At 45.0% G+C, this 15,344-nt stretch overlaps 1 protein-coding gene across 1 annotated transcript in view; it reads right to left on the bottom strand.

The window, feature by feature from the left end:
- The window catches only part of spock1 (SPARC (osteonectin), cwcv and kazal like domains proteoglycan 1), a 561,041-nt gene that overhangs the window by 22,444 nt on the left and 523,253 nt on the right, over positions 1–15,344 (bottom strand). The window contains exon 7 of the mRNA XM_041193973.1: positions 2,785–2,904. Coding sequence (XP_041049907.1) covers positions 2,785–2,904 — 120 coding nt within the window. The remainder of the gene's footprint in view (positions 1–2,784; positions 2,905–15,344) is intronic.

Raw genomic sequence — 15,344 nt, 5'->3', positions numbered from 1 at the left:
AAGGGGATGGTAGCACCTGAAAATGAGGGGCGATGATCCATTGTTATTGTCGGTGTGAGTCAGGTGGTCAGTCCACTTAAAATGGTGATCAGAATCTTGTGATGGACATTGAACCGACTGAAAGTTCGAGTGGAGCTGTGCAGAGTGTACAGCCTGGATACTCATGATATCTCAGGTAGCTATCCAGCCAAAGAGGATCCTGGGAATAGCAGGCATGTTCCTTCAGGCTCCAGCTCACTTCCCTTCTGCACAGGGAAGCCCCCCCGCCCCCCACCCCCCAATGACCCTGTGAGCCTTCCTTTCTCCAGCACACAGCTTATGGCCTTCCTCACAGCCCTTGATTTCCAGCCACAATCCAAAATCTCAATACTTTTGAGACAAAAAGCAAAAGTACTGCGGATATTGGTAATCTGAAATAAAAACTGAAAAGGCTGGAAATACTCAGTAGGTCTGGCAGCATCAATGGAGAGAAATAGAGAGAGCTGAAATGTTAACTTTGTTTTTCTCCACAGATGCTGCCTGACTTGTTGAGTATTCCCGGTACTATTGAGGCTTGGCCTCAGACTGGACTACACCTCCCGGTGGAGCAACTGGGCATCTGGTTGGTATGTTTTCCATGCCAGCTGTCCAGTTTTTGCTCAGTGGTAAATCCACCCTTAGATAATCTAATGTGATGTTTTACAGATGTTGTGAAGCCAAAGTTAAATTTTATTTTTTGATAACTTTTGTATTCAGAATTGTAATGGATGTCAAGAAGCTTTACACCATCCAGGACAAAGCAGCCCACTTGATTGGCACCCCATCCACAAACATTCACTCCCTCCACCACTGATGCTTAATAGCAGCAGTGTGTACCATCTACAAGATATACATGCAGGAATTTAGCAAGGCTCCTTCGACAGCACCTTCGACACCCCTACCATCTAGAAGGACAAGGGCAGCAGATAGATGGGAAGACCACCACCTGGAAGTTCCCCATTCTGACTTGGAAATATATTGCCATTCCTTCATTGTCGCTGGGTCAAAATCCTGGAACTCCCTCCCTAACCTACACTACATGGACTGCAGTGGTTCAAGAAGGCAGCTCAGCACCACCTTCTCAAGGGCATCTTGGGATGGGCAATAAATGCTGGCCCAGCCAACGAAGCCCATATCCCATTAATGAATACATTTAAAAAAAAAAAGAAAAAGATGGCAAATGGAGCACTTTTATATTTTATAAGCAAGGGATGTTCATAGGTCAGTTGTAGAATAGGCAAGTACTACAGGAATGATCTATTCAAACAATGTGCCTTAAACTGGGCCTCAAAGAACCCCCAGCAGCTCAGAAGGAATATTCTAATCCCATACCAATAATCCTATCTAAGTGAGATGGCTAGTTTAGTTGCATCATAGGTCCACTAGAACCTGGGTTGATGCCACACAAGCTTATTTCATTTAGGAAAATGCAAACATCAGAGATTGAAAACATTGATTGAAACATCTGGGTTGGATTCAATCTCTACCAGAGTATAACGCGCCTGTTTGTATTTCTGCCCCTGTTCTTAACATCACTCTTTCTGCCAAAACTAATTTAAAAAAATTATGCTACTGGGAAAAAATTGATATTAGCATGAGGTACAGAATTATGGGGTCACTGGAAAAGTAACAGTAAGGGTGCATATATTGTGCTAGCGTAATATTGTTTAAAAAGGTTTTGTTTCACTCCTACTCTGTAGTTCTGGGCTGGATTTTACGGGCCACCATGCTCCCTGCCCCTCTTAACTAAAAGGTCAACCAAAGTCCACCCACGAGAAAGCCGGCTGCCCCACAGCCATCTTATACTCAATGGGGCATTAATTAGCTCAGGGTGCTGTCCTGCCTTCGTGAGCTGCTGGCCAATCTGATTGGCTGGCAGCTTTGTCGTCCCAGCAGTACTAGGTTCCACTGGTGGCCACTGCTGGGACTACAGACAGTCCCTGAAGATGAGGTGATGGAGGCTGGACTGAAGGTAAGTATGGGGTGTCAATGGGGCTTGGCTGGTGGGCCTAGCAACAGGTTGAGGGGTCGTGGGGGGTGGTGTGTAGGGGATAGGGGCAAGGTTTGAGAAGCCAGGGGGCAAGGGTAAAGATGGAAGTGTGACCAGGGGGCTGCCTCCAATGGGCACAGGGGATCTCCAAAGGAGGTTGCCCCCTTGCCTGACACCAGCCTAGCTAGTAAAAGCCGCTGGACTACTTGCTTGGCATAGACATTCCCTGCTGCCGGACAAGGCCATACATAGCCCTTAATTGACTACTTAAGGCCTCAATAGGCCACCCGATGCTTCCACTGCGTTCTGTAAAACAGAGACAGATTGGGGGCCGGTGGGAAAGCCACATGCTGCATTTTAAAAGACCTTTCTTGTCTTTAAACACGGCAGTGGAGGACTATAAAATCCAGCACAATACTGTTAATACTGCTTGAATCTAGTGTCTGGGCTTGGAAGAGAAAGCCTTATTCCATTTCACTTTGGAGTCTGCTCATGCTTTCACAGTTGATTTACACTACAGAAAGCCAAAAACACTTTGTTGCAACACAAACTTGGAGTGTGAATGGATCATAAGCCTCTTTTGTGTGAAGCTCTTCTGCTGATAGTTTTAGCAAAAAGGTTGGGGGGAATCCTTGATTCCAAGTACAAAACTTTAAAATTATTTTATAAATGCAAAAATATTTTGATTGACTATGAAATTATTGAACATCACCTGTTTTCCTTTGTTAGCAAGTTACTTTTAGCTGTTCGTATCTCCTGCCAAGAGGTTTACTTACTGGTCTGCTCTGATTGCTTGATTGATTTAAGTCTTATGTCTTGGTTGGCATCAGCATGAAGGGCCCCGAACCAGTCTTTCAGTCTGGAAGCAAGATTCCTCAGTTCTTTTTCATGGCATACTGTCAAGCAACAGATGAAAACAAACACAAGTTATGGAGTAGTAAATGTGTATTATAGAGGCTATGTTGAAACAAATCCCTTTGGTGTTCTTTGGTGCATTGTCATAAGAACATCAGATAAAAAATAGGACCAACAGCCATACGGTCTTGCGATACTGTTTGGTCATTCAAAAAGATCAGGGCTGAACATTTACATCAACTCTAGCTGAATTTTTACATCAACAGCACTTTCTTGCCCTTTTTGCCTCCTTGATTCCCTCGATGCATAAAAATCTATTGATCTTAGTCTTGATTAATTGTCAATGAATGAGCACCACCTCTGGACTAGACGATTCCAAAGATTCATAATCCTCTGTGAAGTAATTTCTCCTCACCTTAGTCCAAAATAGCTGATGCTTCATCTTGAGATTTTCAAGCCCTACTTCAAGGGGTCAATTTTGCCCAAATAATTTAGGTGTTAGAGAGGGAAACAGGTGGCCAATTAAGTTGGGATCTTAAGCTGCAAAATGGGGTTAGCCCAATTTTAGTGCCAGGCGCCACCTTGGTAAAAGAGTTGAAGCACATGCCAGGGTCAGCTACCTGGAGGATCATTAAGGACCTGATCGATAATAAAAATGCCCGCTAATTCTCATTAAATTACCCATGGGATTTTTGGGTAATACTCAATTTAACAGCCTCCTAGCAGTGACCAGCTGAACAGGAGTAATCGTCATCACTGAGAACGTCAGGCACTATTTAAAAATATATCACCTTTTACTGCTTACTTGCTGCTGGAGGTTTGAAGCAGACTTTTAACACACACCAGGAAGCTTTCTGGGACACTTATTATCAAGACTTCACCAACACACTATCAACATTTATTCTGAAAATTATCTGAGATTTCACCTAAAAAAAAAGTGAGTGCTGTGTTGCTTCATTACCACCAGGAGAAAGAGAATGCCTAGCAACCACTATTTTCTAATGGGTCTCCCACAGTCTGCAAGAGGAATGGGAGGGCAATATGATGCCAGGCAGAGAAGCATGAGCCGCTACAGGAGAGAGGAACAGGAGAGTGAGATGGACTGCTCTGGACATCCTCCACCAGGTTCCCCCATCCTGAACTATCACAAAAGGGAAAGCTCGAAACTCATTATACTGGAAGAGGTGCTAGTAACCAATTAATCTCTCTGCCAAGGAGGAACAATGGAATCCTGACCAGGAGCCCATAATTAGTTCATGTCACATGACCCAAGCCTCTATGAATAGTTTTGACATTGCAGCTTTGGGCCTCACAGTCAGTCAACTGTTTTAACATCGAACTGGTGAGCCAAGAAGCAGGGTCTTCCAGACAGAACCACAACTTGCTAATCTTGCCTGGCTCTGCTGGAAGATCTCATACCATCACCTGCAGAACCGACTCAACCTCAACATATTTACTTCACCTTGTGGGATCAACACCAACTGAAAAGTGGGTACCACAATTCCTCAGCTGAACTTGAATGCCTACATGAAAGAATTTCTCATTGGACTCTGACTTTGGACACTGGAATTAATGTGAACTAATATTCATTTTTTTGCAGTCCTTGTACAATAACCCTCCTTTTTGCTATTTCCCCCTTTACTGTGTGAACGTGCAGAGTGGGACATTGCGAACAATCTTTTTGTGGGACGTCCAATCCCTCTACACCTCCATCCCACACCAGGATGGTCTGAGGGCCCTTAGCTTCTTCCTCAAACAGAGGCCAGAACAATCCCCACCACTACTCTCCTCCGTCTGGCTGAACTTGTTCTCACACTGAACAATTTCTCCTTCAACTCCTCTCACTTGCTCCAAATAAAAGGTGTGGCTATGGGTACCCGCATGGGCCCCAGCTTTGCCTGTCTCTTTATGGGGTATGTGGAACATTCCTTGTTCCAGTCCTACTCCGGCCCCCTTCCACAACTCTTTCTCCAGTACATCGATGATTACTTCGGTGCTGCTTCATGCTCTTGTTGGGACTTGGAAAAATGTATTAGTTTTGCTTCCAATCTCCACCCCTCCATCATTTTCACGTGGTCCATCTCTGACACTTCCCTTCCCTTCCTTGACCTCTCTGTCTCAATCTCTGGTGATAGACTGTCCACCAATATCCATTACAAGCCTACTGACTCCCACAGCTACCTCGACTACAGCTCCTCATACCCCGCTTCCTGTAAGGACTCCATCCCATTCTCTCAGTTCCTTCGCCTCCGTCGCATCTGTTCTGATGATGCTACCTTCAAAAACAGTTCCTCTGACATGTCCTCCTTCTTCCTTAACCAAGGTTTTCCACCCACGGTCGTTGACAGGGCCCTCAACCGTGTCCGGCCTATCTCCCGCGCATCCGCCCTCAGGCCTTCTCCTCCCTCCCAGAAACATGATAGGGTCCCCCTTGTCCTCACTTATCACCCCACCAGCCTCCGCATTCAAAGGATCATCCTCCGCCATTTCCGCCAACTCCAGCATGATGCCACCACCAAACACATCTTCCCTTCACCCCCCCCCCGTCAGCATTCCGTAGGGATCGTTCCCTCTGGGACACCCTGGTCCACTCCTCCATCACCCCCTACTCCTCAACCTCCACCTATGGCACCTCCCCATGCCCACGCAAAAGACGCAACACCTGCCCCTTCACTTCCTCTCTCCTCACCGTCCAAGGGCGCAAACACTGCTTTCAAGTGAAGCAGCATTTCACTTGCATTTCCCCCAACTTAGTCTACTGCATTCGTTGCTCCCAATGCGGTCTCCTCTACATTGGAGAGACCACCCTGCTCTCTTGCTTATATGTCTGTCCTTGGCCTGCTGCATTGTTCCAGTGAAGCCCAACGCAAACTGGAGGAACAACACCTCATCTTCCAACTAGGCACTTTACAGCCTTCCGGACTGAATATTGAATTCAACAATCTTAGGTGTTGAGCTCCCTCCTCCATCCCCACCCCCTTTCTGTTTCTTCCCCCTTTCTTTTGTTTTTTCCAATAATTTATATAGATTTTTCTTTTCCCACCTATTTGTTATTTTTAAATCTTTTATGCCCCCCCACTCCCATTAGAGCTATACCTTGAGTGCCCTACCATCCATTCTTAATTAGCACATTCGTTTAGATAATATCACCAACTTCAACACCTCTGTGTTCTTTTGTCTGTGACATCTTTTGATGATCTGCTCCTACCACTGCTTGCTTGTCCCTACAACCACACCACCCCCCTCCACTTCTCTCCCCCAACCCAACCCCCCCCACCTTAAACCAGCTTATATTTAACCCATCTCTTTGGATTCAACCAGTTCTGCTGAAGGGTCATGAGGACTCGAAACGTCAACTCTTTTCTTCTCCGCTGATGCTGCCAGACCTGCTGAGTTTTTCCAGGTAATTCTGTTTTTGTTTTGGATTTCCAGCATCCGCAGTTTTTTGTTTTTATCAGGGAGCTAAAGTCTTGAGGGAGAACTTCCACCTTCTGCAGAATTGTTTGAGTTTTCTATGGTAGGTTTATTGCAAAGATCAACTTCATGTCCTTTTAGTAGTCATGTAGTTAAGATTGTTACAAGTGATAAACATGAAACAAGAATTCTCCCTTTAAAATATTCTTCAGTGCAAACTCATAAATTAACTTTTCAAATGCATGATGTAACATAGGCAACATCATTTGGGCACTGGACAGATTACATGGTTGTAACAAGGGAGGTTATATAAAGCAAGTAAGGATGGGCGTAACAATGGCAGAGCAGGGCTTCCAATGCTCTGATGATCTTTGTGCTCCCTTTAATCCAAGGGACACAGATGTGAAAGGATACAGAAAACAACTGGTTTAACCATCCACTGCCAGATTGGACTGGAACACATAAAACGTTATCAGGCCCTGCTCTTGTCTGCTAAAGCTACTAGCTATTCCCGGATCATTCTGGGATGCAAAGATAACTGCCTTAACTGCTACCATCATCTAATAGATGGGATTGAGTTAAAAGACAAATTTAAATTTGTCCCCCTCCGCTATCTCCTCCACTTTCATATCTAGCAATAAGTGTTTTGACTTGTCATTAAGATCAAGACCATCTGATCAGCTGCCTCTATCACGTCACTGTGCTCCAAGCCTACCAGACCAATCTTCCTCTAAAGTACCCCTCTGACGTAGCCCTGAACTTGCATCTTTCTCTAGTTTCTCTCCTATCACCACTCATGCCTGCTCCAAGCTCATCTTGTCCATGGGACTGACCTCTTTCTCCGTTGACCCTATTTCCACTAAACCACACAATTCCCCTCCAGATTGTCATGATAGCCAATATTGTTAATGATTCTGTCTCTTCAGGTGTTGCTCCTCTGTCTATTCACCCCTTTCCACAAAAAAATCCCCAGGATCCCACCTACTTGCAAACTACCGTTTCTCTGGCCTCCCGTTCCTCTCCAAAGTTCATCAAAGTGTTGTTACCTCCCAAATCTGTGCCCATCTTTCCCAGAACTCCATATGTGAATCCTTCTAATCAGGTTTCTGCCCCTGCCACAGTACTGAAACAGCTCTTATCAAAGACATCCCTTGTGATTGTGACAAAGGTAAACTTTCTCTTCTATCTGTCAGGACTCGTCTACAGCCTTTAACTACAGCCTCTCCACTGTCGTCCAGCTGGGTGTGACGGCACTTGGCTGGTTCCGTTCTTATCTATCTAACAGTAGCCAGAGAATCGCCTGCAATAGCTTCTCTTCTCACTCCTACATCATTACATCTGGGGCAGAATTTCCTCCTCGTTTGGGGGGGGATGTTGAAGAGTGGGCGCACAGAGGCACGCCTTCGATCGGCCCGTCCAATTGGGGCGCCACCATTTTACGTGGATGGGCGAATTAAGGCCCGCCCAGCATGATGTCTGCACGGAAGTGCTATGCGCTCCATGTGCAGGTGGGGGGGGAATTCCCTGAGCTGAGAGTGCGCTCTTTTGCTCATGCATGCGAAAGAGCGCACAGATCTCCCTGAGGCTAAGTGCTGCCTCAGGGACATTGGCTGTACACTTAATATTAAGGATAGAGAAAAAAAATCCCTGAGATGTTCCCTCATGTGACATGTCCATAACTTGTAAAAACACTTTTATTAAATTTTTTGAAAACCTACATGAAACCTTGTCCCAACCGTGGATGAAGTTTCATGCTTTTTCTAATGCCCGCCAGGGTTCCTGGCCTGCCCGCCAACCTTAAGGTTGGATGAGCAGATCCATTAATTAATTAAGTGACTCTGTCAATGGCCTCAATTGGACATTGACAGGTTGGTGGGCGCACAGTTGATTTTGCTGAGCCCCAGCCTACCTGAAAATTTAAATGAGGCCCCGCCCCCCACTCGCCGACGGGAAAATCCTGGCCCTAATGTCCCCCAAGGATCTATCTTTGACCCCCTCCTATTTCTCATCTACATGCTGCCCCTCAGCAACATCCAAAATCTGAGCGTTAGTTTTCACCTTTATGCTGACGACACCGAGCTCTACCTCAGTACCGCCTTGCTTGACTCCTCCACTATTACTAAGTTATCAGACTGCTTATCTGACATTCAGTACTAGGTGAGTGGACATTTCCTCCAATTAAATATTAGGAAGGCTGAAGCCATTGTTTTCAGTCCTTGCCGCAAACTCTGTTTCCTATCTACTGACTCCATCCCTCCCCCTGAAGTGACATCACCATTTTATGCAGGAAATGTTGGTGGCTACTTGAGCCAATTCCATCAAAGATGGCACACTGACTAGGTTGGCAATGGGGAAGGGTAAAAGAACTGAAAAATTAAGTGCTGTGCAGCTAGTTGAGGGCAGAGCTAGAAGGGTCAACTGAAGAGGCCATGAAATAATAAAAATTAGGCTTTTGTAAGAAGGCCCCTTTCCAAGTGCAAGAAACCACTACGAATGGGTTCAAACTGGCCTGAAATGGTGCTGGGGTGGAGGGGTTCCACTTCAACCTCTTTGTAGTTGGGGACACTTGAGATGGGATTAGCGAGAATAGCATCCCACCAGTCCCACCTCCATTTCTGACATCAAGCCTCATGAGAACATATGCAAGATCTTCCCTCAACCACCTCCAAAAAACCAGAGCGTTAATGAATAGGGAGAAGATCTGACAAACCAGGTAGCACACAGTTTATGACCTGCAAATTTCCACTTAGACCAAATCCATTAATAAACAAATAGATTTCTGAGGCCCTTTATTCTGAGATGGAAGGTGACATTTTGAATAAGGGTCAGGCATGTCTCCAGCTGTCTCCAGAGCTGTTTTTATCAAGTAGACTACAAATCTTTACATGGTCTCCGTGGGAATGAAATATCTTCCGAAAGCTCTGCAGATTGTTTTTCTCTCAACACCAAGACAAAATAATATGCTTCAACCACAAGGAGCGAAGGACAATTTTGAATCTGCATTATTCCACTTATAGATATATTCAAAATAATATGCGACAAACCTTCTAATACGTGAGGCATGTCTGACCATTTCAGTTTGTGATGTGGCTCCTAATACAAAATCCCAAGAGACATTCTTATAAAGGTAAGCAAACTATTCATAAATTATTTCAGAAAAATACTTATTCTTCTTCAGTTCTCTGCCTGAAGGAAGATCTAACCCATACCGCCACAACTTCCACCGTAAGTAAGACAAGGAGGCAGGTGTCGTTGGACTAATAATCCTGAGACCCAGGGTAATACTCTGGGGGCCTGGGTTCATATCCCACCGTGGCAGATGGTGAAATTTGAATTCAATAAAAATCTGGAATTAAAAGTCTAATGATGACCATGAAACCATTGGCCATTGTTGTAAAAATCCATCTGGTTCACTAATGTCCTATAGTGAAGGAAATCTGCTGTCCTTACCTGGTCTGGCCTACATGTGACTCCTGACCCACAGCAACGTGGTTGACTCTTAAACGCCCTCAAAATAGCCTAGCAAGCATCTCAGTTGTGTCATTCAGTTAAAAAATTGAAAAGGAATTTGACAGGGTGGACCACCTGGCATCAACCTAGGCCCTGGAAACAACAACAAACACAGCCCTGCCAACCCTACAAAGTCTTCCTTACTGGGGGCTAGTGCCAAAATATGGAGAGCTATCTCACAGCCTAGTCAAGCAACAGCCTGACATAGTCATCCTCACGAAATCATACCTTACAGATAATGTCCCAGGCATCACCATCCCTGGGTATGTCCGTCCCACCGGCAGGACAGACCCAGCAGAGGTGGCAGCACAGGGGTACGCAGTCGGGAGGGAGTTGCCCTGTGAGTCATCAACATCAATTCTGGCCCCATGAAGTCTCATGGCATCGTCAAACATGGGCAAGGAAACCTCCTGCTGATTACCACGTACCACACCCCATCTCGGCTGATGAGTCAGTATTCCTCCGTGTCGAACACCACTTGGAGGAAGTACTGAGGGTGGCAAGGGTGCAAAATGTACTCTGAGTGGCAGACTTCAGTGTGCATCACCAAGAGTGGCTCAGTAGCACCATTACTGACTGAGCTGCTGGAGTCCTAAAGGATATAGCTGCTAGACTGGATCTGCGGCTGGTGCTGAGGGAACCAAGAGGGAGAAACATACTTGACCTCATTCTCACCAACCTGCCTGCCACAGATGCATTTGTCCATGACAGCCTCGGGAGGAGTGCCCACTGCACAGTCCTTGTGGAGATGAAATCCCATCTTCACACTGAGGCTACCCTCCATCATGTTTTCTGATATTACCATCGTGCGAAATGGGATAGATGTTGAACAGATCTAACAACTCAAGATTAGGCAACCATGAGGAGCTGTGGGCCATCAGCAGCAGCAGAATCGTACGCAACCACAATCTGTACCTCGTGACCTGGCATAAACCCCAATCTACCATTACCATCAAGCCAGGGGATCAATCCTGGTTCAATGAAGAGTGCAGGAGGGCATGCCAGGAGCAGCACCAGGCATAACTAAAAATGAGGTGTCAACCTGGTGATGTTACAACATAGGACTACTTGTATGGCAAACAGCATAAGCAGCAAGTGATAGACAGAGCTAATTGATTCCACAACCAACGGATAAAATCTAAGCTCTGCAGTCCTGCCACATCCAGTCGTGAATGGTGGTGGACAATTAAACAACTCACTGGAGGAGGAGGCTCCACAAATATCCCCATCCACAATGATGGGGGAGCCCAGCACATCAGTGCAAAAGATAAGACTGAAGCATTTGCAACAATCTTCAGCCAGAATTGCCGAGTGGATGATCCATCTCAGCCTCCTCCAAAGGTCCCTAGCATCACAGATGCCAGTCTTCAGCCAATTTGATTCACTCCACGTGATATCAAGAAACGGCTGAAGGCACTAGATTCTGCAAAGGCTCTGAGCTCTGACAACATTCAGCAATATAACTGAAGACTCGTGCTCCAAAACTTGCCACACCCCTAGCCAAGCTGTTGCAGTACACCGACAACACTGGCATCTACCCGGCAATGTGGAAAATTGCTTAGCTATGTCCTGTACACAAAAAGCAGGACAAATCCATCCCGGCCAATGACTGCTGTATCAATCTACTGTCCATCATCAGTAAAGTGATGGAAGAGGTCATCAACAAGGCTATCAAGCAACACTTACTTAGCAATAACATGCTCACTGACACTCAGTTTGGGTTCCGCCAGGGCTACTCAGCTCCTGACCTCATTACAGCCATGGTTCAAACATGGACAAAAGAGCTGAAGTCAAGAGGTGAGGTGAGAATGCCCACCCTTGACATCAAGGCAGCATTTGACAGAGTGTGGCATCAAGGAGGCCTAGCAAAAGTGGAGCCAATGGGAATCGGGGGAAAAATCTGCGCTGCTTGGAGTTATGCGTAGCACAAAGGAAGATGTTTGTGGTTGTTGGAGGTCAATCATCTCAGTTCCAAGACATCACTGCAGGAGTTCCTTAGGGTAGTGTCCTAGGTCAAACCATCTTCAGCTGATTCATCAATGGCCTTCCTTCCATCATAAGGTCAAAAGTGACAATGTTTGCTGATGATTGCATACTGTTCTGCGCCATCCTTGACTCCTCAGATACAGAAGCAGTCTATGTCCAAATGCAGCAAGACCTGGACAATATCAAGGCTTGGACTGATAAGTGGCAGTAACATTTTTGCCACACAAGTGCCAGGCAATGACCATTTCGGACTAAAGTGAATCTAACCATCGCCGCTTGACATTCAATAGCATTATCATTGTTGAATCCCCCACTATCAACATCCTGGAGGTTCCAATGACCAGAAACTGAACTGGACTAGCTATATAAATATTGTGACTACAAGAGCAGGTCAGAGGCTTGGAATCCTCTGGCAAGTTACTTACCTCTTGACTCCCCAAAGTCCACCAAATCAGGATTGTGATGGAATATGCTCCATTTGCCTGGTGAGTGCAGCTCCAACAACACTCAAGAAGCTTGACATCATCCACTTGATTGGCACCCCATCCACAAACATTCATTCCTTCCACGACCGACACACAGTGGCAGCAGGGTGTACCATCTACAAGATGCACTGCAGGAACTGACCAAGCCTCCTTCCAAACCCACAATCGCTACCATCTAGAAGGACAAAGGCTGCAGATACATGGGAACACCACCACCTGGAAGTTCCCCTCCATGCCAATCACCATCCTGATTTGGAAATATATCGCCGTTCCTTCAACGTCACTGGGTCACAGCCCTGGAACTCCCTTCCTAACAGCACTGTGGGTGTACCTACACCACATGGACTGTAGCGGTTCGAGAAGGCAGCTCACCACCACCTTCTCAAGGGAAACCAGGGATGGGCAATAAATGCTGGCCCAGTCAGTGACACACACATCCCATGAATTAATAAAAAATGTATCCAGAATCAACCCAGCTAGAACAGGGATCAAATGCTGTGCTGTTGGCACCAATGTGATCCAGCCAACCGGTGCCCCATGGAGTCTGAGTTGCTAGGGCAACATACACTTTTACCTACATGTTGTAGTCCTTGAACTATGGATAATGTTGGTAGAAGCTCCAATTTCTTTCCATCAGATGGCTGACCAGGAATCTCTCCCGGTCTCATCGCCTGCCATTGCTGTATGCTGGAAGGACTTACAAGTTGAAACTCAATCTGTTTGATTGTATTATGAATGCACCTTCCTTGGAGTGGTACTTGACCCCGAGGTTCTGGCTACCCACTTTACTACAAGAACTCCTCCACATTAACACTTAGAAGTAAAAGTAAAATTCATTGAAAAAGGAGTGAGAGAAAATAGGGAAGACAGGAAAAGACCACTTAGCTTTGTTCTTTAAAATGTAGAGATTGAATTTCTGTGAGATTCCCTCATTCGTCTCCATCCATGGAACAGCTGCTATTTATGCCATTTTCTGGGGATTCCTTGGCTTTTCTGACAGAGGTTTGACATCATATGGAAAATTCATTCCCCAACAATTCTAGTTTTTTTGGGTTAATATTACAGTGATTGTGTTATTGGCAGTTAAATGCCTCTATTACTATAATATTAGGATTTATTTCTGCTTCACAAATAGCAGGCAACATTAGTTTAGAACAAGATGCTACGACCCCCAAAAGGACCAATAACTTGTAACAAGAGATCTAAATGCCCAGTAACCAACTTAAGGGAAATGCATGACAAGATTTCAAGTTTTAAGACTTTTGCTGTAACATACAACTAAAAGTAACTACAGCTAAACAATGCTTAGTAGCCAAATATTATTCTGAACTAATCAAAAGATATTCCCCCCTTTAACTTTTAACACGACTAAAAACCCCAAGTCATTGTTCTACCTTATGACCCGCTCCCTGTGGAATTGCAGTTTTTACAGGAACTAGTCCAACATCATTCCCAGTTTCCAACAGGCTTACTTCTCTGGGTTTCGTTGAGTTGTAACATTGAGTGACTGTCAAAAGGCGCTTCTCTCAGTTTTGGGAGAAGTTCTGAACTGAAAAACAGCAGTAAGGTCCACTCTGGTGATTTTCCTTTCCTCCTCCCATGCCAGGATGGATATTCTAGATTCCATAGATTGCCACAGGATGCATCTTTTCGATGAGAGACCATATTCAGAAGTGAGAAATTTATGAATAGAAGATGACAAGGGGCTTTCCTCCCACATTTCTGCCTAGTAGCTCATGGAGAACTTGCAGCCTTATTCTCTCCGCTTACCATACTAACTGCAGCCTTTTCCTCTCTCTCTCTGTGAGACCTCCCTCTCCCCTTTTAAGTCGACCATAGTAAGCACAGCTGTTCTTGCCTTTGTTTTCAGGTGTGAACAGTTTACACTTTGCTCCCAATAAATTTCAACCTGGGCCTCCCTATCCTCATTGTAACCGAGACTCCTAGGCTTGTTTTCGGGCAGATCTCATAACAGATTACATGACCCTCTTCACTACTCCATTTTACCTTAACTTGAAGAGATAAAACATAACCATCTTATAAACTTTGCATTCATGACCAAGATTATTCTTCCACACAAAGATAAATTGACTGCACTATACCTTTAAGTTGAAGCTTCGGTGAATGGAAAACATAAATTCATTAGATAGATTTATTCCCGGAACTGGAAGGACACCAGCAAATAGATATGAAAATGTTGTTGTAGACAGGTTAAGCAGCCCCTTGTCATCTTCTATTCATAAATTTCTCACTTCTGAATATGAGTAAAGGGAACTCAAATAACGTATTTTTATAATAGTAATTTTTTCAAACATCATCATGTGTGTTCCGCATGAAGGCAGGTCCTTGGCTCATTGCCTGCTGATGCTTCATCCTGAGCTGCTTACTTAGCAGTTTTTGTCAGGGGTGGTTTGCCATGGCCTTCCAGTCCCAGGGGCAGGTGAGGATGCAGGCCCCAAGTCTACCTTAGCAAGAACAAGGATTAAACCCGCGCTGTTGCCATTGTTCTGAACCACACATTAGCCATCTAGCCAACTGATGAAACAAGCTGCCCTTCCCCAAACATTACTTTTCAAAAACTTTATAACTTATGTGGTACATCAACCTTGAAATTAAAAATATCATGAGATATGAACACATTGAATTTCCCTAAGTAATAATTTTTGACAATAAAATCTCGAGTGTGTGCACTCTCCCCCTCCTATTTATATTCTGGTCCTCTTCTGAAACCCATGACTCATGCCATTCTATGCATTGTGCTCATAGGTCTCATACTGAAAGCTTTTTTTCCCCCAAATGGTGTGACTGGACAGTAGCAGAAGGCTATTCAATCTTTAGGAATATCACTCTTAACATCTGATCTTCACTCAATGTTATGTATTTTCCTAGCGGGGAGAAGCAGCAGTATTTTGCTGCAGACAGCAGTGAGCTGGAAGTGATTCAATTTGTAAAGTGAAGTAAAGGAATTGAAGGGCAACAAGTCAACTTAGCTCATTGGCAGGATCAAGAGGGACGGGATCAAGAGGAGCAGACCCATCATTGGGATGGTATTCTTTCCGTGTGACCTTGACAAATGCCGTTGCAAA

This window comes from Carcharodon carcharias, chromosome 8, assembly GCF_017639515.1.
Source record: "Carcharodon carcharias isolate sCarCar2 chromosome 8, sCarCar2.pri, whole genome shotgun sequence".
NCBI lineage: Eukaryota > Metazoa > Chordata > Chondrichthyes > Lamniformes > Lamnidae > Carcharodon > Carcharodon carcharias.
This window is presented reverse-complemented; position numbering and strand designations above follow the sequence as displayed.